Here is a 24,332-nt window from a genome sequence, read left to right as displayed (position 1 = left end):
GCAGCGTCAAAAACACGTATTTAAAGGAGCTATAGCAAAAAGATGTCACATCTGATTTTACTCCTGCACCTCTGCTTGTGCGGCTTTAAGCTGAGTCCACTGAGTCTTCTTTGATCTTGTTGGCACATTAAACGCTGCATTATAAAACCAGAATATCACATCTCATTCTTCTCCATGCATGTAATTATTTTAAGTAGGCATTAGTCACCTGTTTTAAATATTATCTCTTGCTCTGGGGCTGAAAATGTAGATTTCTAGTATTTTCCCAGTCGCTGGCGGATGCTGGTTTTCCCTCCTCACACTGGAGGTAAAACATTTAATCTGTGTTGTGACACTGTGAGCTGCAGGGTGAACAAAACCTTTGCCTTCGTTTAGCAGTGTCACGCTGCTCTGAGCTGATACTGACCTTGCTGGGGACGGGGGCCGGAGGTTTTCCTGGGGAGTGGAGGGTGGGGATGACCGGAGCAGCCAGGGGAGTCTGGGCCGGGGTGCTGGGCTCGCTGCTGCTCATCTCTCCAGCCGAGGCCGAGGCCGAGCCGGACGCAGCCCCCTTCCCGCCGGTGCCTGTCGGCCGGCTGGGCTGCTGAGAGACCCAAGGAAGAAAATAATGAGAAAAAAAACAAGGAGCCAGAAAGGAATCTGGATCAAAAGATGATGAAAAGATCCCACTGGGTTTAAACAGCTGTCAGATGATGTATTGGTGGCCATAATGGAGGTCCCCTTCTCCTCGATCACAGCTTCTGTCAAAAGCTGATTGTGTTTATCTGCTGTATTTTTCTTCCTCTTATCGCTATCATCTGTTTTCCAGCCTTTGATTTCATTGAGTATTTTTACATTGTATATTTCAGTCTTATTCAGGTTATGACATTTACATGAAACAAAGAGAAATCTTGTTGTTATCTCGGTTTCTGAAAGTGGATATTGTCACTTTCCCATAAACACCATGTGCATATTATATAAAGCTATACATATATATATGTATAGCTTGAGAAGTAGGAGGATTTTCTCAGCTCAGAAAGGAACCGAAAAATCAAAACCACCTAATTTGGGAATATAAACTGATACTAATGTTATGTAAACACACTCATTATACAGTAATAATGCCTGTTTTGCGCTGACTAACTTTACAACAAACTAGCATGAGTACAGACTAGCAGCTGCATGTTAACTTGCATTATTTACTTAACTTGGTTATTTGCTACTTTTCAAGCTAACCAGTGTTTTTTTGAGGTTAACTAAGGTTGAGTGACAACTTTAACAAGGACTAAGAGAGATTTACAAATTACGAATTCACAAATCAATTATCAGAGCGCTCATTTTCACATATTAAATTACCAAACTGACATACACCCAAACCATAAAAATGTGTTTTTAAATGATTAACTTCTACATGCAAACATGCAGTTTTTTAGTGGACCTCCATGATGACCCCAGACCTCATTTAGGACACAAATGCAAAACTGCAAAAGAAAAAAATGAGCAAGCAAATCGAAGCTGAAACTTTTCTGGTGCAAATGAAAACAAATAAAATGGCCGAAACTGAACAAAAGCAACAATGGCAACTTTACCAACCAGTTTAAGGCAAAAAGAAAAGAAAACCACATGAATACATGAATACTAGAACTTGAAATGAAGACAGGAAACACTACTGGAGCTGTGAATATGAATGTGAGGAAATCTGGATGAAAAGAAAAACATATGTGAGGCTGTTTTATACTGTGTATAAAATTACTGATGCTAAATAATGTGGATTTGCAGTCATGTCTGGTGATGTAGTGTCACTACTGTCTTGGCAACACTCACACAAACACACACACACAAATTGCTGCGTGAAGTGAAGACAATAATCGCACGCATAAATAATGCAAACTGATAGAAATGTAAGCCCCTGACGACGTTGGAGGACTGGGCTCACCTTGGGCCTTCTGGCCGTGGTCTGAGGAGGAGAGGGAGGAGAAAAAAGGAGGAAGAAGAGAAGGAGAGGAAGTAGGAGAAGGTCAAAGGGCAGCAGAGGAGGAGAGGGGAGGGAAACAAACAGCCAGGGTTAGTGAATCAAGGCAAAGTTCATATTAAAATGGGAAAATCACAGACACAAGGACAAAATGGGTTGATGAAGCTGATATGACTGAACTCTCCTGGGATTCTGCCTCTTCACAGACAATTAAAACCTACAGAACTCTTTCTTTTTTGTTCTGAAAACTACCACAAAGGCTCTTCTCCTGTGAATCCATTATCGTGCAGCATCCCCACAGATCTGTCTCTCTGATCCTTCTCGTCCTAGCCGGTCTCTGGGGCCTCATTTCTTCCCCCCATGTGACCAGAACCCCTCAGTAGCAACATGGACACAGTGACTGGTACTGCCACTGTGACCTAAATGGCTGCATTGTGTCTCCGGGGACGCAGCAGACCCGGTTCATCTGAGCCCAATTCTGTTGTACAGCACTTATACACCAGACAGCGCAGGGATAATAGCCTGTTATCCTGCTATATCGCGTGTCTCAGACATAGCACACAGTCGGCTGGGATGAGAGGAATTTCAGTGAAGTGTGCAGAGAAACATCCGCAATTTATTCTCATCTAACTTCTATAGAGTCTGTACAGAGGACCTGGATTACATTATTTTAATCAAAAACCTCTGAGTGCTTTAGGCTCATGATATTTCTCTAAATTTAAATTGTGTTAACCTCATCCTGCATGTTTGCAGGGCTGGACAATAATTCCACAATATAATCTATGATTTCTCCATATAATTATCATATTATGGCAAAAGACTGTACAAATGTAAGAGTTAGAAATAAAATCTAGTAGGTAAATCATTCTTACCTTGAACAGCAGCTCAGACAAGCAACAAACAATTACTTCCACTATCGATCAACTGCTAAGTCATTTACTCCCAGTTTCCTGGAGTCCAAGGTAACTTGTTCAAACATCTTGTTTTGTCCAAAACACAGACGACATGCAATTTGCACTGATATAAAACAGAGGAAAGCAGCAAACTGTCACATTTGAGAAGCTGCAGGCAACAAATGACAGAAAGTTGCATATTGACATGCTTTCAGTAAATCACATGATACCCAGCAGAGTTTGCTCAGTTGTCATGAATTTGTACTGTAGATGCTGGTATTATCACTGTTTTGTTTATTTATCATTGAAGACTTAATTCCTCATATATGTTGAATTATAAACCTGCCTGTGGACAAACTGCACATTTTGCAGCTTCAGTAAAAGATCTCTGTTTTACAAATGATTGGCTCTTTCCAGGTAACTTACTAAGACATTATCATGGAGCCAAATATAAACAGTTGCCTAAATATTAATAACTGTGGCTCAAATATTTAATAGATATTACTTTCAGGGGGGAAACTCCATCTGCTGCAGCTACTAAATGCAGCAGGTTATTTTCTCTCCTAAATAAACACTGTTATACTTTTATATGAAGATTATTGGAAGGTATATTTCACTTCTCTCTGTCACAGTCAAACTAGATACAAGGCTGTTCTCTTAGTTAACAATGTAACCCAGGTCTGTGAAGACTCTCCGTCCTTCTACTTTGATGTAGAACGATCTGATGTCTTTCTCTTCTACCTTTTACTCTCCATCTCCTGTCCTCTGCACACTGACTCTCTCACCATCTCTCTGCTTTGGCTCAGGCTCGGCCGGCTCTTTGGCTAGTTATCGTTCTTTATTGGATTAGAGTTGCACCATTCAGCAGAAATTAGCCCGAGCTAACAGCTGTACCAAATAAGAGCTGACAGCACCTCTTAAGCCACAGTGTTTGTGCTGTAGGTACGAGAACAGGCAACACACTGAAATCACATCAGTCTGTTTGCTACATCTGCAACCAGATGGCAGAAACAGCTTCTGCATGATGATGCCAAATAAAAAGATAAAAGCTTGTAGACAAGGGAAATAAAAAAAATCTACTGCACATACATGTATAGGCATGATATAATTCTGCAAAGGGAAAAAATGAACTGACAAAACGATCAAAAAAGAGCACAACCGAGCTCCTGCTTCCACACTGAGAATATTAAATACCACTTGAGAGGTGAAAAAAAGGGCAACTGCGACCAAAAATGAGGAATAACTGAAACTTCCAAGCATGACCTTTACAGCAGCTCTGCCAACAAATCAAATGGGAGATGACAACAACGACAACAACAACATCCCAACAGATTAAGGACGATCAGATGGAGTTCTGTACCTTCCGGGGTGCAGGAGTCTGTCTCATCATATTTGCAAGAGAAGAAGACACACACACAAAACAGAGTCACCGAGAAACACACACACACACACACACACAGGTGATAAAACAGGCAAAGATGCTTGATCCTCAGAGACCGGGTTTAGGGATAGAAAGACAGACAGCAGAAGCCGAACAGTCAGTCAGACAGGCAGCCGCTCAGGCCGGGAAGCTGCAGTGGTGCAAATGGCCGCGGTGATTTTTTTTTTTCTCCCAGGCTTCCCCCTCCTGCCTCTGTCCGTCCCTTCCTCCTGATGTCGTCCTCCTTTATGTCCTCCTCTCTCTCAGCTTCTCTCATAATCCATCTGCCGGAGCCCTCAGTCGGTGCCTCCCTTTTTCCTTTCTACTCCGATCAGGGCTCTGACATCTTGCTGCTGCGAGCCTCCGACCTGCTACTGTTCACAGGAGACGCCTCGCCTCCCCTAACCTTCCTCTCCTCCCTCCTGCCCCCCCACCACCACCACTCAACCCGCCCCTTCTCACTCTGCTTATTGTGATTTGTCAGCCCAGCCAATGCCCTGCTCCTGCATTACATCACTGTGCACCCTCCTCCTCCTCCTCCCTCCTTCCCCATGCTTGCTGCCGCCGCTGCTGCTGCTGCTGCTGCTCCTCACCCACTCATCACCACCTCTACCACAGACAGACAGGACAGGGAGGAGGAGGAGGAGGAGGAGGAGGGTGGGTGAGACTGTGTGAAGCAGTGATTGGGGACAGACAGAAGAGCAAAGAGAGGATGTGAGACGGAGGAGGGTGGGGCTGTAAACAGAGGTGAGAGCGGAAAACGAGCAGCAACAACTGATGCAAGCCTTTCCTGTCTCCTAGCAACGCTCGCCAATCCCTCCTATGGGCTCATTAAAATGAGGCTGACAAAAACAAAGACGGGGGCCCACACCTGATCTGGATTTCAGCAGCATAAGGGATGCCTTTCTTTAAAAAAAGAAAGGCATCTTCATATTCTTTATTTTTAAGTGCCAGCTTTATTTCTTTATTTACTTCGATTTAAAGGACAGGGCTGGTGATAGTCTACAGTTATCATACTTTCTGATCTCCATACCTAAGTCCGTGGCACACAGCCCTAAATATATCAGTATATTCCATCATTTCTGAAACCGACAATCCAACAATCACGCCCACTTCACTCTCTGATTGGCCACCAGCTGTGTGCAGGTGAGAAGATTCTTCCTTAAGCTACAAGCTTCATACAACTATTTTTACAACCTGGTACAAGACTATTAAGATACATCACGGTTAGTTTGGTCTTTTTATGGGATTTGTTTTTAATAACACAACAAAATCATCTTCTAAATGTCATTTTATCATATTGTATTAATATATTTTTGATACAGATGCTTCAAACTGCAGAAAAAATCCTTTAAATCTAATATTTCCATAAAGCAGTCCTGCTCGTTGATTTGCAACAAAGATAGCTACCATGATATTAGCCTGACAATCACACTGAATTGTCATGTCATTATACTTTATTATGCATGTATTATACTACTTCAGTCACTCAAAAAATCTGGAAAGTGGGCGGCAATTTATAGCTCTGGGCTGCCACAGGTATAAGTGATAAAGAATAATTTCTGATGGGTGACAAAATACCTTCTTATTGGCCTTATTGTTCTGTACTGCTTCTTTGTTCTAATAAAGAGAAACACAAGGAGAATAAATCCTTGCAAAATGGTTTAAAACACAGTCCAGTATCATGACAATCAGGATTAACACTCAAACAAATTGCCAGTCTTGAGCTTTAGCGGTGATACTGATTGTGGTAAGAGGAGTTTTTAGTGTAAAAACGCGATTTAATGGGTCAATTTATTCCTAAACAGACGAGAGCCATCTGAGCAGGCATCATAATATCTTCCTCAGCTCCACTAATCTCCCTCTCTGCACCAACAGCTCAGCAGGAAGAGAGAGCGATGTAAGAGGATTAATTCAGAGGGGATACTCTGATTAGCTTTGAGCTTTAAACCCAAAATACTTTTACATTACAGGCGTGAAAATGGGCAGGAGTCATTTGAGATTGCTGTGATGAAACTTGGTAAGGCTATAGTAAACACAGGCAGAGTACAGTTTCTGTGTAAGAGGATATGAAAGTGGGTATTAAAAAACTGATTATGTGAGAAAGGAAGATTCTTATTTATAGTGAGGGAAATAAAAGCAACAGGACTTTGAGTCCAGGCTGCTGAACCAGAAAGAAAAACAGTTTATGTGTATCCATTACACAGCAGCTGAGGGAACTCTGTCCTGTTAAAATATTAAACATCATTCTCTGTAATCTCCTCACTTTCTCTCCAACGCACAGTTTGAGTGCTGCTCTGAGAGAGAGAGAGAGAGACAGAGACATGCAGAGAGGATGATGGGATGGGCGGATATGTATCAAGTTGCTGCTTTCCCAGCAGACACAGGGAGGATCGCTGCCTCTGAGCTCAGCCTCCAGCAGGACAAAAGGGGATAAAATTACTGCCCAGGAAGCATTAAAGCAGCATAACCCAACACGCTCAGCTTTGTCTTGGTGGGCAAAAACGTGGCTGTTATTTCACACACTTTAGAAAACTGGAGGAAGACTTGATACTCAGATGTTTAGGCGTCAGATCAGCGGAGTTTGTTGCATATAACAGCAGAACTATTAGAAGTTATATTCCTTTTGTTTTCTGCATGGGCATAACTTCACAGAAAAGCAGATATTTGAATCAGATCTATAGCTACATTAATATTTGAGGCTCAAAAAGCAATATATACTGTACACCATAACTCTTCTATCTTCCCCTGTTCCCTGAAACGCTGAACAAATAATGTACCTTCATAGAAATCCCATCATCCTCTCTGCCTGCCTCGCTCTGATTTGATAAATTTAAATTGTTAAATTAAAGTCTGGAGAGAGGCAGGGTCTCCACTCCCAGGCAGGATTAAGGTATAGGCAGGCCTGAAAGTCAGATAGAATAATATGAAGCTGGAAAACCAAAGTGTAGAAACAATAATTCACTGTTTTACAGAGTGTTACTGTATCTGCTGGATGATTTCTCAACTGTGAAACCACAACTTTCCATTTTTACACTTCTGTCTCTGCACAGATGAAACAAACAAGATATAAGATGTTAGTTAGTGATGTGCAGGTAGTTGGTAGTTTTTTTTACCTTTGGACAGAGACAGGCCAAAAGTTTCACCTTGTTTTCACACTTTATGTTAACATATTCACTGTAGAGACATCGTCATCAAGTGCGTTTCCAAAAAATCTTTGTTCAGTGTTTGATTATCTATGTATCTGTTAATGTTTAAAGAACCTCTGAAACCAAGCTTTTGGTTTTCTGTATCTACTAAGTCTAAATGTATAAACCAAAATGCAAATCAAAACAAACCCAAGTCTGGGTGTGGCAGACTGTGAGACCAGCTGAGGATTTGGCAAACAAATTAAACCAAGTACCAGATGCTCACACAGACAGGTACATCATATATTCAATTCCTTAAGGAACAGAGGAGAATAGTAATTTGAACCCTGTTATATTTACAACCACTGAGTAATTAACTCCTCTGTCATGAAAAGTGACACTGCAAAATAAAACTGATGTCTCTAGAACGTTACATAAGTGATAATAATACTTATAATAGTAATATAATAATGACCTGACCTTTCACAGTGTAGCAGTTCTTTCACATATTTGAATCTATTTATTCTTATTTATTTATATAAGATTGAAGGCTCTGTGGCTCTGTAGAAAACAGCAGCATGTCCCTGTTGACTAGATCATAAATTCTGTTTGTTTGTTTGGTCCAATAACCTTCAGCCTCACTTTGAGAACAGCTCTTTCTTCTTTAAATACAAAAAGCTAAATCTATGTAGGATAAAAAAAAATTAAAAATCTTAAAATCAAGACAATATATGCTTGTTATTTTTTTTGACAAGATATTTCTTCTTACCAGACAGTTTTTATGTTAAGAGAATTTCACAACTTTCAAGCTATTTCTTCTGATAAAAGATGATAAAAGTTTACGAAGATTTCTGACTGCGTCTGAGTAACTTAATGCTTGAAACTACAATTGCCAGAATAATTAAGCTCCTGCAAAAACTCAAAACTCTCAAAAACAAGAAAAAAAGCAGTAAAATGGGGAATCTATTACTTAATACAAACAAAATCATGTGTGAAATTAATTTTCCTCTTCTGTTGGTAGATAATTTTGCTTATTTTAAGTAATATTTCCCCTATTTTTTTTTCAGATTTTACAGTGTTAATATGTTGTGTGTTTCCACAGCTGCACTTGAATCAACTAGTCTTCAAATTTCTTCAAAATCTCATTTAGGTCTGGGCACTGTGACTGAATATTCAGCCCCTGGTTCAAACTTCAAGCTTTTTAATGTCCAAAGTCAGGCTGCCGAGGAGCAGACGCAGGACAAGAGACGATAAAGTAGAACCGAGCTGACAGGAAATCCATACTCTGCAGGTCTGTTCTCTGCAGGCGGGGAGGACGACTGATTTCACCTCGGTCACAATCTGACATTTTCTACAGTGCAGCTGCAGACGAAACGCCTCTATGTATGAGTCAGCAGAGGATGATTGTTAAAGAGCACCGGACTGTCAGCGCTGGACTTTTCTGGCTCAACGTAAAATGTTAAAGTTACAAGGAAATTATATGTTCATGTGGCGTCTCGCTCAGTGTATGCTCAGCTGAAACAGGGTATATGGCTGGGCTGGATCATAAGTGATTCAGGTGGATACTAAAAAAAGAGGAAAAATGATTCAAAAAGACTAAAGTTGGCTCCTATACTGGACCCACAGGCTGTCACAAATCTTTGATTTTTATAAACTTCAGGTGCTAGTGACACAACAAGGTACAAAAATCTGCTGCTGTACTTTCATCTGTACCTTCTTTATGGGGATTTGTGATTTTATTTGACAATGTTTTTACTAAGACTCATGAAAAAGTTCCCCCATGGACTGAACTTCATCATTTTATATCGCTTTCCACCCAAAGGTTTTTGTACTACACATTTTTCAAATCAAATTTTCAGCAGTTTATAGCAAAAATAAGAGCAGATAAATTGTCAGCTTTGATTTCAAACACGAAATGAAACGCTGAGTCTTACAGATGTTTCACAGCAGAGAACAAGAGAGATATAAGAGAATATAGTCTCCAGATTTAGGCTGCAGTTAACTTTTAGTAATTTATTATCTAGTAATCTGTTGATTTTTACGATTAACCTGTTTGACCACAGTCCAAAACCAAAACACGTTAAATCTACAATAATAACAAAGAAAAGTAGTTAAGTTAAGAGGCAGGAAATAGGAAATGTTTTGTATTTTTTGCTTAATAAACGGCCCTATCAAACACTATCACACGAGTCAAAGACCGCTGTGACGCCGGTGTATCAAGTCATTTCACTTTATCAGATGTGAAATCAGAGGTAACAAACATGGATAAATACTGAAGCTGCCTTTTAATACGACCTCCAGAAACCTACAGAAACTGCTTATAGCTGAAAATTATGGCAGGAACTGACCAGCACTTTCTCTCAAAACCTGATTATACACCAAAAATGAACCATTAAAACTGCAGTTTTCCAGATCCTTCCTGGGGATTTGATATATAAATGTGAGTATAATGTGGTAACTATCTGGGCAACGATGATTAAACAGCTGTCAGTGTGACACAGGGAATTCTGCAACCAAGATGAGAGAGCCATTTTTTCATTTCACTTCACTGTGACGTCAACATGCTTTAAAATGCACACGAAGCAGACAGACACGACACTGTGGCGACAAAGCAAACAGAGCTGAACCAGTGCAAACAGACCAGAGCGGAGAGCGTGGCGAGGTGACGGAGGTCAGGTGGGCGTGGCGGCACTATGGACGACACAGGCATCATCTCTCTCTCTCTCCATTAGCGTCCATTCACTCTCTCACAAACACACAGTGGTTTGTTAACAAGACCAGGGAATGGGGTAGGGTGTGGTGAGCTGCGAGGAATCGTGGGTAAATGGGTTAAATGGAGGGTGAGGCCTTGTTGCCATGCAGCAGCGAGGCCATTCAGAGCCACGGTTACCATGGTTACCACGGTCATCATCATAACATTACCACTGTACCGAGGTTAGAGAAACATGCAGCACCTTTTTGGGCTTCACTCCTCGCTGCGTGGTGGAAGGAAAAGAAGGGGAGGAGAAGGAGGGAGGGAGTGGAGGTTAAAGGTCCAGTTTGTCAGTGACATGCCGGAGGTGACGGGGAGTGTGGTGAGTCTCCGCCGACGCTGGTGGGCGGCCGCGTATTCTCAGTCACATATACAGGACAGTACATTTTCACACACACACGCAACTTTGTTCTCGTTCAGCTCATTTTCACACAAACTACACATAAAAAAAATCCTATTAAAAATGTGTGATGTGACTGATCACAAAACATCTGCTGATGTTCTCACATCTGCTCACAGCCATCTCCATCTTGATATATAATTATTATTATTTTATTATAATTATTAATATTCATCTTGTGATATTCTATTCTGTTTTCATCTGTATTTTTATCTTATTTTATTATCAAGTGGGTTTTATTTTCCATCTTATGTCACATTAATTACAGCAGTTTATCCCTTTTTTAATTTCATACATTTCTCTATGGTAAAGTTTATTATTACTGTTATTAATTATTATTATTAATGTTATTATCATCATAATATCCAACACAGTAAAAGCTCAGAGAAATATGAACATTTTTATGTTACTTCACATATAAAACTACAATTAAAATGTAAAAAAAACCAAACTATTAAACATTTCTGCATGGACTCACCGTTATTAATTTAAGTTATTTTACAGTTGCATATTTTACATGTAACTGCCTGTTTCAAATTCCCGCCGCAGACCCACCTCTTCTTGTTGGTATTAAATTCAAGTAGATCTTGACACCTTGTTTTAATCTTATTGTTATTACATTTAGTGTTTTCTTTTATATTTGTTTACTCTGCTACTTTAAGCCTGTTCAACTGTGGTTATTTTAAATGTGCTAGATAAATATATTTTGACTTGACTTCTAATTGCAGACTGATTAAACAAATATACATTCTAATATTTAACAAGGCTTTGCCCTTTTGACCTGGTCTCCTCCTTTATTTTTCTCTTGACGAGTCACAATGAGATTTTTAAACTGTTAAATAAGTGAAAATGAAAGATGAAAGAGCAAAATGCTACAGGTCAGTGATTCGGGGTGAACTCATGGTTCTGTGAAACATCCTGTAAATGTCAGTTGTTTCAATATGAACACGATGACATTTAAGCCTGAATCCAATAAGACCTGAGTAGATGTGATAAACTCAGGAGGCCAGAAGAATTCCTCATTCTGAGATTTGAGTCAGAATTTCCACTGAAAATAAAGCTGGAATTTGACACTTTTCAACAACTCGAGATTTCAACATGATTTTAAGCTTCTTCTGAACTTCTCAGTTCTGACACATAAGAAAGTTCCTTAAAAAGTTGATAGTGTTTGGAGAGAATCTGTTTGTCTGTTGTTTCACCAGTGTTTCCAATCCTCCTCTATTATATTAATCATATTATATTGTGCTGTAATTCAGGATCTTTCTGGCTGCTGTGACTCAGCACCAGGTTTCTTTTAAGATTTCAAGTAATGGTGACATGATTTTTAAACATAATTAGCTATAAAAAATAAATAAAATCTCACATTCACACCCATGAAACACTAGTGAAATGGTCCCAGTGCCAATTAACTACTTAGCGAGACTAAAATAAACAAAAAGAATCATCTCTATCTTCTCTCACCTGATCCCTCTGGACCATTGGGAATATAATGTCTCATTTTTTTGCTCCTGACAACTGATGATATCCCTACATCCTTAAATAAATCCAGTGGAATATGAAATATAATGCTGTATATGAAAACTTACTGTTTTATTCCTAGAAACATCATCCCATACTTTGATTGTATTCAACCAAAATTCTTGATATGATTTATTTGAAATTATATTCTATTGTAGTCTATAGTAATTACAGACCTTGAAACTACAGAGCTATTTTAGAGAGAGCTCCAGCAAATGACCCGTATTAACAAATGCCTGAGAGAGTCATTATAAAACTGATGAGTACGCCTGAGCAGCCTGTGCTGTTGAGAGTGCAGATCTGCAGCCACACATCATCTTAATTTTCATTTACAATCTCAGAGGAGTTTTTCTATCTGCTTCACTTTATAAATAATCAGTTGAAGTAACAAACACACAGCTGGGGGTGCATTTATGGGTAAACACTGCCCTCTGCTGGTCAGATAGGAAAACAAAGAAAGTATTTATTTTTATAAACTGGTGGCATTTATATTTGGAGGTCTATGTTTAAATAGTCAGTGCTATTTAAATATTTCAGGATTAAGAAGGGACAGAGTAAATTATGCTTCACAGCAATTACTCCATGTATTTACAGACAGATATAGGATATTTATGTATATGTATATTACTCCTTTGTTATGTACATCACTACATCTAGGTTGCATATAATCAGCGTGTTCCTACATCACTGTCAGACAAGAACTGCTGTACATTTACTGCCTTTCTATTTTAGTTTTTTTTTTTTTTAACTCATTAATCAGAAAAAATAAATAGATAAATAAATGCCAATACACTTATTTACCAAGCATCCTCTCACACACTTGCTACAAACAGAACCTGTGAAAAAGGGAGTTTTTCAGAAACTGAAGTCTCAGTGTTAAAGCAGCAGAGCAGGTGTGGCACCGTGCAGGTCATTTCATTCTCCAACAGTCAACAGGAACACACAGTGTTTACTTTAGATAGGACAGACTTCATGTGTCTTGTGTGTGCAAGTATGTGAGTAACGTGAGTCTGTCGTTGTGTTAAAGTCCAGGTGTCTGCTGGTTTCCTACGGGGGGGGGGCTTTGTGTGTCACGGTTCAGCGTTATCTGACTCACCAGTTTGGTGGACTTGGGCGTCTCCAGGATCTCTGAGGAGATAAGAAGAGAGACAAAGAAAGTGAGAGACAAATTCCCATATCATAACCAGCATTTTCCTTAGTGAGGTGTAAAGATCCTGGTGCAAACACGTTTTAAGTCAACATGATTTATTGTCTTTACACCAGATGGTCAACACTGATACAGGTCTGACAGAGAAAAACTGCTGAAAGAGCACAAACACCTCCTTTAAATTAATCCCTGTGTGTCTCCTTTCCTCCTGAATTTCTCTGTTTAAATTCTATTTGTTTGCTGTTGTATATATATGTGTATATATATTGTATGCATATTTGTGTATGTATAAAGGTTGATTTTAGCCCAAACCACTATCTTTTCCTAAACCTGACCAAACTGTAAAAATAGAAAATATTTTTATTTAAAAACTGAAGATAATAAGTCAACTAAGTCTAAAATTAAATCAACAGGTACTACATTACTGCAGGAGCAGCTTCATTAGCTTTATAGTATTTTTAACATCAAGTATCAAGCTCCTTTAACAGAGTCACAAAGCAGATAAGTGAGTATAAATACTTTAAATAACCTTCTCTATATTCAGCTTTTACAGCCAGTAAGAGATTAAACAAAAACTTGTCAAAGAAGAGTTTAGTTAGTCACAATTAGCATAAAAGCCGCTAAATGTGAATGACAAAGAGCCATCACTTTAACAGATAAATGAAGGCAGCAGTGTTATATATTTCATGTCTGAAGGTTTTAGCTCGCTCTGCCATCCTAAGTTTCTCTGGAGACAAGCATCAGCTACATTTATTTAATTTAGAACATTCATTTCTGTTTCATTTTGTTGTTCAGAGTCATCTCTCCGTCTTCTAACCACAGTGTTTTCAAGGCCTTTTCTCTGTGTCGTTACGTAACATCTGAATTAGCTGCGGAGCTTTTATTTCAGTTGCCTGTTCCTGAAACAGTTGTCCATCAGCGTTGCCCCCAAAAAAAGCCACTTTAAACTCTCTTCTCCTCTGAGCCAGGAAGTGGACATTACTTAACTGAAAACAATGCACCAAACCCCCTTATTTGATGTAACAGCAGTGAGGCGTAACCATGGAAACAGAGTCTAGCTCCATCCTCAGGAGGTTAAAAAAAATATTGGTGACCAGATGCAGAAAGTGCAGGCAACTTCAGTGAGGACACGGACAGTGAATTCAAATCGCTCTAAAATTAATCAGGTAGAAAACGTTGTGAGAATTCTCATATTACAATTTAATCTTTATAAACTTTACAGCTTTTGTAAAGCAGAATTAAGCTTTTTTGAAAAAGAAATTTCAGTCATTACTTTGGAAATAGGTCCATTTAGTAGCCGTTCTGGAGCTTTCAACTGTATCACATAATATTCCTCCTTACTGGCCTTTGTGGTGAGATTGTTTTGTGTCATCCCCAAACATCAGTTTACTCTGACATGAGTTTTGTATCAACAAATGAGGATGGTCTGGTTAAACCTGCTGTCTGGTTTGACATTTACAGAGCAGCACACAGAGGGATTTAAACCCACAACCCTGGTAATGTCAGTGTTTGATCAGTGAATCACCACCTAAATGAAACCACATCGTGTCTCTGTAATGAGATATTTCCTGCAGCACATTTATATTTTACACCTTTGGCTGACACTCTAAACCACAGTGGGTGAGCAGGTGGGGTTACACTGCCTTTGCTCAAGGGCTTTTATGATCTTGTCCATGTTCAGTGTGGTGCACACAATAATACCAAACAGCACAAAGACCTCTTTTCTCCTTTTAAATAGGCTGAGTGACTGATTATAAGAGGACTCCTGTGTTGCTAATTTAAAACAATCATCTGCAGTTCACTTTTACTAATCATCACTGCTGTGGGGTGTTGATAATTTTGTCCCCGCCATTTTAGAAGATCTTTGTAGAATAAGTTAGCTCTTCTCACAGCTTGTTTGATTTATTCTAAAGTAAACTTAAGACAAAAGAGCTTTTAATTCCAACACTTTAATGAGGTGTAAGGACACTAACACCTCTGTTCTGCCACGTCTGTATGAATATGGCCCAGATTTTTATGCTACACCTCAAGCTGGACGACAACCCAGGTGGAAGAATAAGGAAGAGGCCGCTCCGTCATCCATCTTGGAAATATAATACACCTTTCAGGCAACACCTTCGGGAGTAAAGACACTTTCAAAATTTGTACTTGCAACTTCAGGGTCACTCATAACGTGGGAAATTAGAGCGTGGAGTCTTACACACAGTTTTCTGCTTTGTCCATATAATCTGTTCACAGGTTTTATCCACTTTTCTGAATTTTTATTCACACATGCACAATCTTAAATTTTGCACTTTTAATTTACAGGTTTGCAGAGGTTGATTTACAATTTGAAGACATCGCTTTATGAGTTCCAACTCTTATTGACCCTAATCTGAGCCCATACTACTCTGACTATCACCACATCAGCTGATACTGTTCATATCACAAAATCAGATTCTTTTCATATTTAGATTTGTTCCTTGCTTTCAAATACCACTCCATGTTTAATGCTCTGAGCACGCTGAAAGGTCAGGATTGACAGAATTTCACTGCATTTTAGCAACTTTTCACTGTTTGAACACCTGCAGATTACTGAAGACGACTGTTGAGTGAGCACCAAGGATGCAACCATAACACCAAACTGAATGTGTGTGTGCGAATGCATGCGTCCTTACCTCGTTTGGGAACCTTGCCGGTACCGGGCTCGGGCGTCTCAGGGGACGTGGTATCTGCTCCATCGTCAACCAGCTGGATCTGAGACAGAAAGACAAGAGACAGTGCAGGAGACATTTTGTTACATTTTCTGCCAACACTTTTATGCAGCGGCAGCGCTGGCAGAGAGGAAGCGACAGATGTTAAAAGGGGAGCCACAAAAACAAAATTGGCTTGTTTATTGATGCGCTCAAATATAGCTCTCCCCCAGTGAGTCGTAATTTTTTTCCCCGTCTCCATGGCAACCTTTGTAAGTGCACTGTAGGGACAGTCAGGGTCAAACAGTCTCTTAAGCCAAATGGGAGACACTATGAAGAGGATCAGCGCTATAACACCTAATCGATACTGATGCTGACCCTTGTGTGTGAGCCAGTGGATCACAGGTAGCATTAACACAATTTTATTATGAAGCATCTACTCTTCGCTCAGAAAAATGGGCCTCATGCAAGAGTCACTTGAAGATTCACAGATTCATTCTTAAGTGTCAAGTGATTTAAGATGGCTTCGCACAAGCCATGTAGAGACAGTGGAAAAAACACTTGTTTGACTTAAGAATTACAACTAAACCTGAAGGAGTTTGGAGTTTAAATATGATGAGCGCTATGTCTGCCAATTTACTGACAAGGTTTGACAACTTTTTTTATTTTATTGGCATGAGTGTTTTGGCATAACAACCTCCATAATTTATTAGCTGTAAGGAAATTTCTCACGCCCAAACACCTGCTTCTGGGCCTTTATGCAGATTGTTGTCCAGAAGAATATTATCTATAGCATTCAACAGAAACATCAGCCTTAATAAAATCACTCTCTCTGACACTCAGATTCCCTTGACCGCCTCACAGTGTAGTCGTGAATCAGTTTTAATTTCATGTCAAACCATTTCTTCTTTAGTTATGTCACAGTACTGCAATAACAGGCCGTTAGCAACTGTAGTAATATTTCTATATTCTTTAGGGTTCTCTCTAATGTGTTAAATTTGTTGCTTTTGTCTGCTCATTTCTGAAGCAGGACTTGAAGTCTTCCTCACTCTTCAGTGACATTTAGAGGAACAGGTGGCAGGTACATAACAGATACATAATGGTCCAGTCATTCATGAACAGATGGCATTCATCAAATTGAAACAAGCAATTTATGACAAGCTTGTGCAGTTAAAAGAGTTTGGTAAATACTCTTGTGCAAGAGAAAAATAAGACAGGTTTTGGATAAGGGTACAAAAATGTTCTGGCATGACATCCAGTATGTCTAAGAGGCTTAACTCCACTGTGCTCACTCTGGGTGTGTGTTTACTGTGAAGAGCGTCACTCCAAAATGAGATATCTGCTGTTTTAAACAATTAACACTTACCACAATGACAGAGTAGTAGAAGAAGATACAAATTAGTCTAAAACTTCCTGAAATGTCCCCCAAAAATTAATTTAAACAAGTAGACAAAGGCCAGGGTTCAGAAAAAGGCAGGGATGCTTTGCAGTATTTCATGAGAGAAAAATAAGAGATGTTTTTGATCAAAACACAGCTAAGTACCAAACAGCCTGAAGCATTTGAAAATGCTGGCACCATGCAGACAGCAGAGGAAAATATCAACCCCCCACGCAACCCACTGCGTCAAATAAGAAATAAAAGCTCAAACAGAATTACAGAATAAGAAAATGAACAATGGAGAAATGGGGGTGGACTTGAGGGGACAAAGGGTGGAGACAATAACAGGATCCTCTGCTTCAAGTTTCTGTCACTGGAAAAGAACGAAATATGATTTACATTTAGGAAAGTACCTCTTTATTTACCTGTGACTGTCTCACAAAAATGCCATGATTCTCTTCGCAGGTGAAGTAGCGCTTGCCCTGCACCGTGCCGTCGTTCTTGCCCTTGGCCTCGTCCAGGATGACTCCCACCCATTTTCCAGAGGCGAAGAGTGTGGTGCCGATGTATGCCACCGTGCCGCGCTGCCCCTTCCCGATCACTTCCACCAGGGAGCCCACTTTGACGGGCCGGCCGCCCCCGTCCGAGCTCATCCTGCTGCTGCCGCTGCTAGTGGTCTGTGGAGGGATGAGGAAAAACAGACAGAGATCGCTGCTGTCAAAACAGGCATCCATGTTCAAATCACTGTGGTACTTTCAACAGAACCAAAGTGGAGATTTTCTATGTTTAGTCCCATTAAATAGGAATGCTTTTACCTGTTGCATTTCCATTTTTTAAATGTATTTTTTCCTAACATTACAGTCTAACTTGATGTAAAGTGTGATGGATTACACATCTGTTGTGTCCATTAAAAAAGAAAGGGAACCAGGAGCTGTCTGAAAAGTAGAAAATGCATTAAAGTACCTGAAACTCTTAAAAAAATGGTCAGTAGTGGACTAAAATATAAAACTTGTGAAGCACCGGTACAGTCCTTTAGAAGGCCACAGTTTTTTAGACAACACATGTATTGGATTTTCTTCCAGAACAATGATAATAAAACAGGAAATAGTCTGTTGCAGGTAAATCATAGGTTACAAGAATTCAGGTTCATGAGACTCTTTGTAAAATAGCAGAGGATAAATCAGGCCCAAGATAATAGAGAAAGGTCTGCCAGACTTTGTAGAACTGATCTGCTTTGGTATGTAGAACACTTGCAAGATATTCCAATGGAACCAGCTTAAATATAACTTTACACCAACCCTTAACAGAAGGGCCCTTATCACTAGTCCACTGTAATAATAAAGCAAAAGTAAGAATGTTATATAACCTTTTTTCTAGCTACAGGAGTTATATTTCTACTCAGGAGGCCTAAAATCAAAGACATTACATCCATTTCTAAATCTCTGTCAGATATTTCTTTCTATTTCACATCAAATTTCAGACTCCAGAGAACGTTTCATAGCGATTAAGATAAAACAAAACAAGAAGAAGAGCATTCTACCACAGCAAAGGATGCTATCAGTTCACATTAAAGGGTGCCAAAAACTGTGTATTGATAACTAAGGTATAAACGCACCTCAAACATAGACTGTTTATACTTTTACCAGCTCATAAAACAGCTTGTTTTACCCTGTCTAATTCCAGCCTGATTATCAAAGACATGCAAGGATTAAAGACATCATAGTCACCTTTACATTATTATTTTTATCAGTCAGTAGATGCACAGTAATATTCCACTATTATTTCAAGGATGAGTCATGTAGACAGCATATTCATGTTGGATATTTCTCATTTAGAATTTTCTGATTAAGACATGAGGGATATGCTGATATTATTTGGCTTTAAAGAGCATTCTTTGAACATGAATATGCATCTTAATTGGTGTTTTCTTGAGAGTTTGCGACACATAGCCTCTTGCCTGTGTGTTGTACACAAACCAGGTCACACAACCATGACAGAGAAGAGGGCGATACACACAACAAGGCTGATTACAAATTATTTAAAAAGCTAGATGAAAACTTAAACTAATGGTGGCATGTGCAATCAGTAGGAGAGAACCAGAACCAAGCTCTGTGACAGTTTGCAATGCTGGGGTGGAGACGCACGTAGCATACATGGCTGCATGTAAACAGGAATATTAGTGAAATATTAATTTTCATTAGGTATGCAAACAGCTTTGTAGCATTATTATCCTTTTTGGAATAAAGGCAAAAAAAATCCTAAATGTTTTACGCACAGAGCATGAGGAATAAAGAAATTAACCCTAAAGCAAAAGTAAAAGCTTTCTTGCTACAGGGTTAATCGCTGCTTTATTAGATAAATAGTTGACATGGGGAAGCAAAACAGACATTTCTCTGCATGACAGTAAACTGTAGTGCAGAATATGATGAAAGTACATAGGTGTTCAGTGGACATTTGCAATAAAAGGTACTTTTATAAGACCATGTGAGTACACTGTGGCTGACTGCTGAGAAAGGACAAAAAAGTAGTTATAGTATCATTCAGACCCACTGAGCTGTGCAGGACCAGACAAAAAGTAAAAAGCAGGGCCTTGTCCTTCTTCTGCACTCTCTAAATGTCAATGCACGCTTTACCGGCACCACAGTTTTGTAGCTGAGGAGCTAAAGATTTTTGGGATAATTCCATGGCAACAATCGGCCGAGACTTCATAACGCAATTCTGACGTGTGGGGGAAACAAACAGCGTTTCAACGGGAGCAAATTTACTCGAGCTGCAACATTTTTGTGATCAAATAATCCTGCGTAACCCAATTTACAGTGTGCTGTCCTAGAACTGATGGTGACTCAGCAGAACAGCACAGAGAGGAGCAGATATTATTACTCTGAGAGAACATGCTCTGACTCTCCTTGAGCTCACTGTAAACACACACTGTCTATGTGCTGCTGCTTAACTTAAAGGTTAAACAACAGAAACAGAAAAGTGAAACCAAAACAGGCAATAGACATATTTAAACAGATTCAGTCTTATTATACATTAATCTGTCTAATCCTCTGCAGGTTTCTGTTCTTGTTGCATGATCCAATCAGTTTTATGTCTGAAACAAATCTGCATTACTGAACCTGTTGACAACTTACAAATATAACTGTTAAAACAAGCAGTTAAAAGTATGAACTAACTGTACCCCTGTGCCACAGGGGCAAATGTCTGCTAAATAATCAAACTGATCAATCGATGCAATGAACTCAGACAAAACTCTCATCCCAGAGCCAAAGATTATATATTCAAATTGCTTGTTTTATTCACTACACAGTCCAAAATTCAAAATATTCAGTTTATAATCAAATATAACAAAGAAAAGCACCAAAATATTAAAAATGTAAGAAGCTTTAACCAGCCAATGTTTGGAATTTTTAATTGAAAAGTGACTAAAACAGTTGCTGACTAATCTTACGTTGAATGACTAATCAATTAATCAACTAATCATTGTAGTTCTGGTTGAGAGCTTTAAAAATCTGAAAACATATCGGCTAATATTTGTTAAGAAATCAGTTTGTCTTTGCTCTATGTTTTGGCGACACTGCCTCTTTACCATCTAAATCATATTGTTTACATTTCTCTGCTGCAAATTCTCATAACTCATTGGCTGACATGCACACTAATATATCTTCAATAACACACTACTCCTGGCAGCAGTACATCCTTCACACTTTGGGGGAAGCTGGTGACAGATCATAACTTTGTTCTCCATGACACGCTAACAAGGCAAAAGATCAAAACATGGCTGTCAGGAAGGGTAAAAAATATCAAAATGTAATATATGATGAAACAGAGTACAGGCCTTAAACAGTCAGACATCTATACTGCCCATTAAATCTAAGGAAAGCATACTGTGGAATGTGATAATATAAAGAGTGTTTTGTTTCACTGCCGTATCTCATGACATTACAGCCCCTGTAAAATCACTTAAAGAATTTTAATGATTATAAAACCACAGTTTTCTGGAAAATATTCAAACATAAGCTCAAAGATGGTGTCAGGTCTTAACAGGCATTTTGAACAATTTACATTTCTCAACTACAGCCACTCAACAATGGCCTTACTGGTAAAGACGGAGGCTGTACATAAAGAAAACCATTCCATTTCTTTCTCTAATATCTTGAATATATCCAACCATTTTCTTGGCAACAACAGCCGTCTCCACTGCTTACATATAAAACCACACATTATAACAGTTGCAGATGATGGTCTTTTATTCGCATCAGTGTTGAGATGTTTAGCTAATTAACCTAGCTTATTATTCATAACTGACATGAGGAGAGACATTTTAACTTGTTATGTGCGGTAAATGCTCCTGCTGTCTCTCTGTCAAGAGATTTTATTATTTATGTAAAGGCACTAAATCACTTCACATTCATAATAGAAGCAGGATTGCTTAATGCTTCAGTGAGTCTACATGGGCCAAACGCACCTGTGAACAATCTGCAATCAAACATCTGCTGTGTTATATACTTCTAAGTGATATAATAATTAAAACCTGAGGTGTTTTGAAGGGGTCTGTAACAGTCTGTAATGAAGCAGTCAGTGTTGTGCAGTCATGCCTCCGACCTGTTCGCCATGTGCTGGAGGCAGAGAGGATCCGAAGGGGGCGTGCTGAATTATTTAGTGCCACTCTACTCTTACAACACACGCAAGCTAACACTGACTATAACACTAAAATAAGATTTTAAAAAAACAAAAACACAGTGATACAGCTTCATCTGCTGCACTGTAACAGTCATGATGCTCTGACGAAGGCCTGACGATGATGATTTAGCTTTGTCTTCTCAAATAAGTGAGAAAGAAATGCTGTCATGCACATGGTTTTAACAGACTGTCAGTGTGTTATTCAGGTTAAATTACACAGCACACAATCTACAGTCTATTTTTAATCATTAAGGGGTTTTCTGTGATCTGAAGGATGGAAAAGAGAAGCTGAAAATATTCTCTTTGTAGCTAAAATCTAAGCACAAGCACTGATGTCATCCCTCTGCCTGACTCAGAGACAGATGACAGACAGGAAGTCATCTGTGGCTCAGCAGTCTGCTGATAACAAAAAAGCCTCATGAACCCATCACCTGCCTGTCATGGATCATCTCCTTAGTTTATAGGGCCACAGAGGCGAGGCATGACAGAGGTCTGAACCCCCCGACATCACAGCAGCAGTGTTGGACCCGGAGGGGGCATCTGAGCCGAACAAAGAGGCGACAATTCAGACAAGAGGATCACAGCGCTGAAATGGATTAGAAACCCTTCTATTGAAAGTGGAAATCGACAGGGAGGAGATGACAGAGTGAAACTAATTGAACAGACGTAACAGAAACAATGGCGCACCAATCTGGACTAACTTAAAACACCACCAGTCTGGCCCATTCATTCACCTAACTGGGATGTATAAACACCTTGTGCACACTCACCCGGGTGTATGTGTTCCTCCTAGTCTGTGACATGTTTCCTGGTCGCTGAGACCCCCCGAGCGTGTTATTGGGGAGAGCCAGACAGAGGTGAGGGGGGGGAGTTAAGGAGAGGAGTGGAGGGGGTTCTGTGATGCTGCTGGAGCGTCTCCCTCTTCCTCTCTCTTTCTCTCTTTAGAGAATCACACCATCCCTCTCCTGATCCTCACAGAGCAGCCCGAGCGCTCTAAAAACTCTCCGTCCCACCTCTTCTCTGCCTGCTGCTCACAGGGGGGAAAAGCCAGCGGGAGCTTTTTGGCTCTGTCAGGAAGTTTCTGAGGGGTGGACAGTGCCGATCCACCCCTCCGATGAATGGACCAGAGGAAAACAGGAGACGACGAAGGGGTGAAAAAAAAAACACAGCCAGGCTCGGTCTGCTGCGAGTGCATCAGCTGAGTGGCAGCACCGCGCTGCGCTAGTGTCTGCCCTGGCTTCTGCAGGAGGGAGGGTGGTTTAGGCCCAGACAGAGGAGCTGGGTCCTAAAGCCTGCAACTACACCTCTCAAAATAAACTTGACAGTCAGTATCCTCATGCATGTCCTCCTAATTTGGCACAATGCAGAGATTTGTTGTTGTTTTTGGGTTTCCTCAGGGCAGCTCTCTGGCTGATCAAAGAGCATTTTCAGCCCAGATAAGACAAGTCATTAAGTAAAAACTCCTTTTATAACCACTACAGATAAGAATGATCAATCAGTCAACAAAACAACTCCTTTAGGGTCATTAATACAGCACATAAAAAGCCCAGATATAGAACTGCTCTACCTGCACTGCAGTCTTTCTTTCTTACTAGAAGAAAGGAAAGACATCTATCCTAGAAATTAAAAATGCAAATCCACAGCTGGTAAGCATTTTTCAACCAGGGGGAGGTGAACCAGTTCAACTCAATCTGATGCTGTTTCATTGTGGTTGAACACAAAAGGCCCAGGTGACGATGCTCTGTAATGCAGCACGCTGTAAGGCAACAGCCAGCAGATTGCATTAGAGCCCAGCCAGATGCTGTGGCCCATCACAGAGCGAGGATTAACGCTCTTTTATCAGCTAACTGCATGGCTGGGGCTTTTTAACTCTCAGTCCTCTCTATTTCTGTGTTGTCATCTTTTTGCAATGGAAGCAAAGAGCTGCAGGGTTTCTGTGTAAAAGCGTTTCAGCTTAGGGGCTGATGGGAGATGTGGGAAGAGTGTGCAGCAGAACAAAAGAAACCCAGCTTTCAGGAAGGGGGAGATATTTCCCCTACCAAAATAATGCATCACTCATAAAGCCTCAGCCATGAAGCTTGGACCAAGTCAACAAAATACACTGCCTGGAGGCTCAGTATCATTATATTAGACTCCTAGAATTTCATATGAAGACTACAAAATAAAATAAATATTCAAAGATTTCCAATGTGTGAGAGTTATACACAGCTGGAGATGTTTAGGGACACAAACTAAACCTCTGCAGTCTCTTTGCACCCTTTTATGCAAATGACGAAGGCAGAACCAAAAGAGGGGGTGCTAGGGATTTGTGGAAGGAAGGGGAGAAGGGGGAGCCCTTATCTCTCACAGAAGAAATTACGAAGAGACAACTAGCAGAACTGCCTCCTCAC

At 39.9% G+C, this 24,332-nt stretch overlaps 1 protein-coding gene across 1 annotated transcript in view; it reads right to left on the bottom strand.

The window, feature by feature from the left end:
• The window catches only part of dctn1b (dynactin 1b), a 38,589-nt gene extending 15,420 nt beyond the window's left edge, over window positions 1–23,169 (bottom strand). The window contains 8 exon segments of the mRNA XM_051077975.1: window positions 407–580; window positions 1,916–1,936; window positions 4,205–4,222; window positions 10,347–10,367; window positions 13,159–13,190; window positions 15,867–15,945; window positions 17,685–17,936; window positions 22,713–23,169. Of these exon segments, the coding sequence (XP_050933932.1) occupies window positions 407–580; window positions 1,916–1,936; window positions 4,205–4,222; window positions 10,347–10,367; window positions 13,159–13,190; window positions 15,867–15,945; window positions 17,685–17,936; window positions 22,713–22,745 (630 nt within the window). The 5' untranslated portion in view covers window positions 22,746–23,169.
• Between the last annotated feature and the right edge of the window lie 1,163 nt (window positions 23,170–24,332).

Source organism: Lates calcarifer, linkage group LG19 (assembly GCF_001640805.2).
Source record: "Lates calcarifer isolate ASB-BC8 linkage group LG19, TLL_Latcal_v3, whole genome shotgun sequence".
Lineage (NCBI taxonomy): Eukaryota > Metazoa > Chordata > Actinopteri > Centropomidae > Lates > Lates calcarifer.
This window is presented reverse-complemented; position numbering and strand designations above follow the sequence as displayed.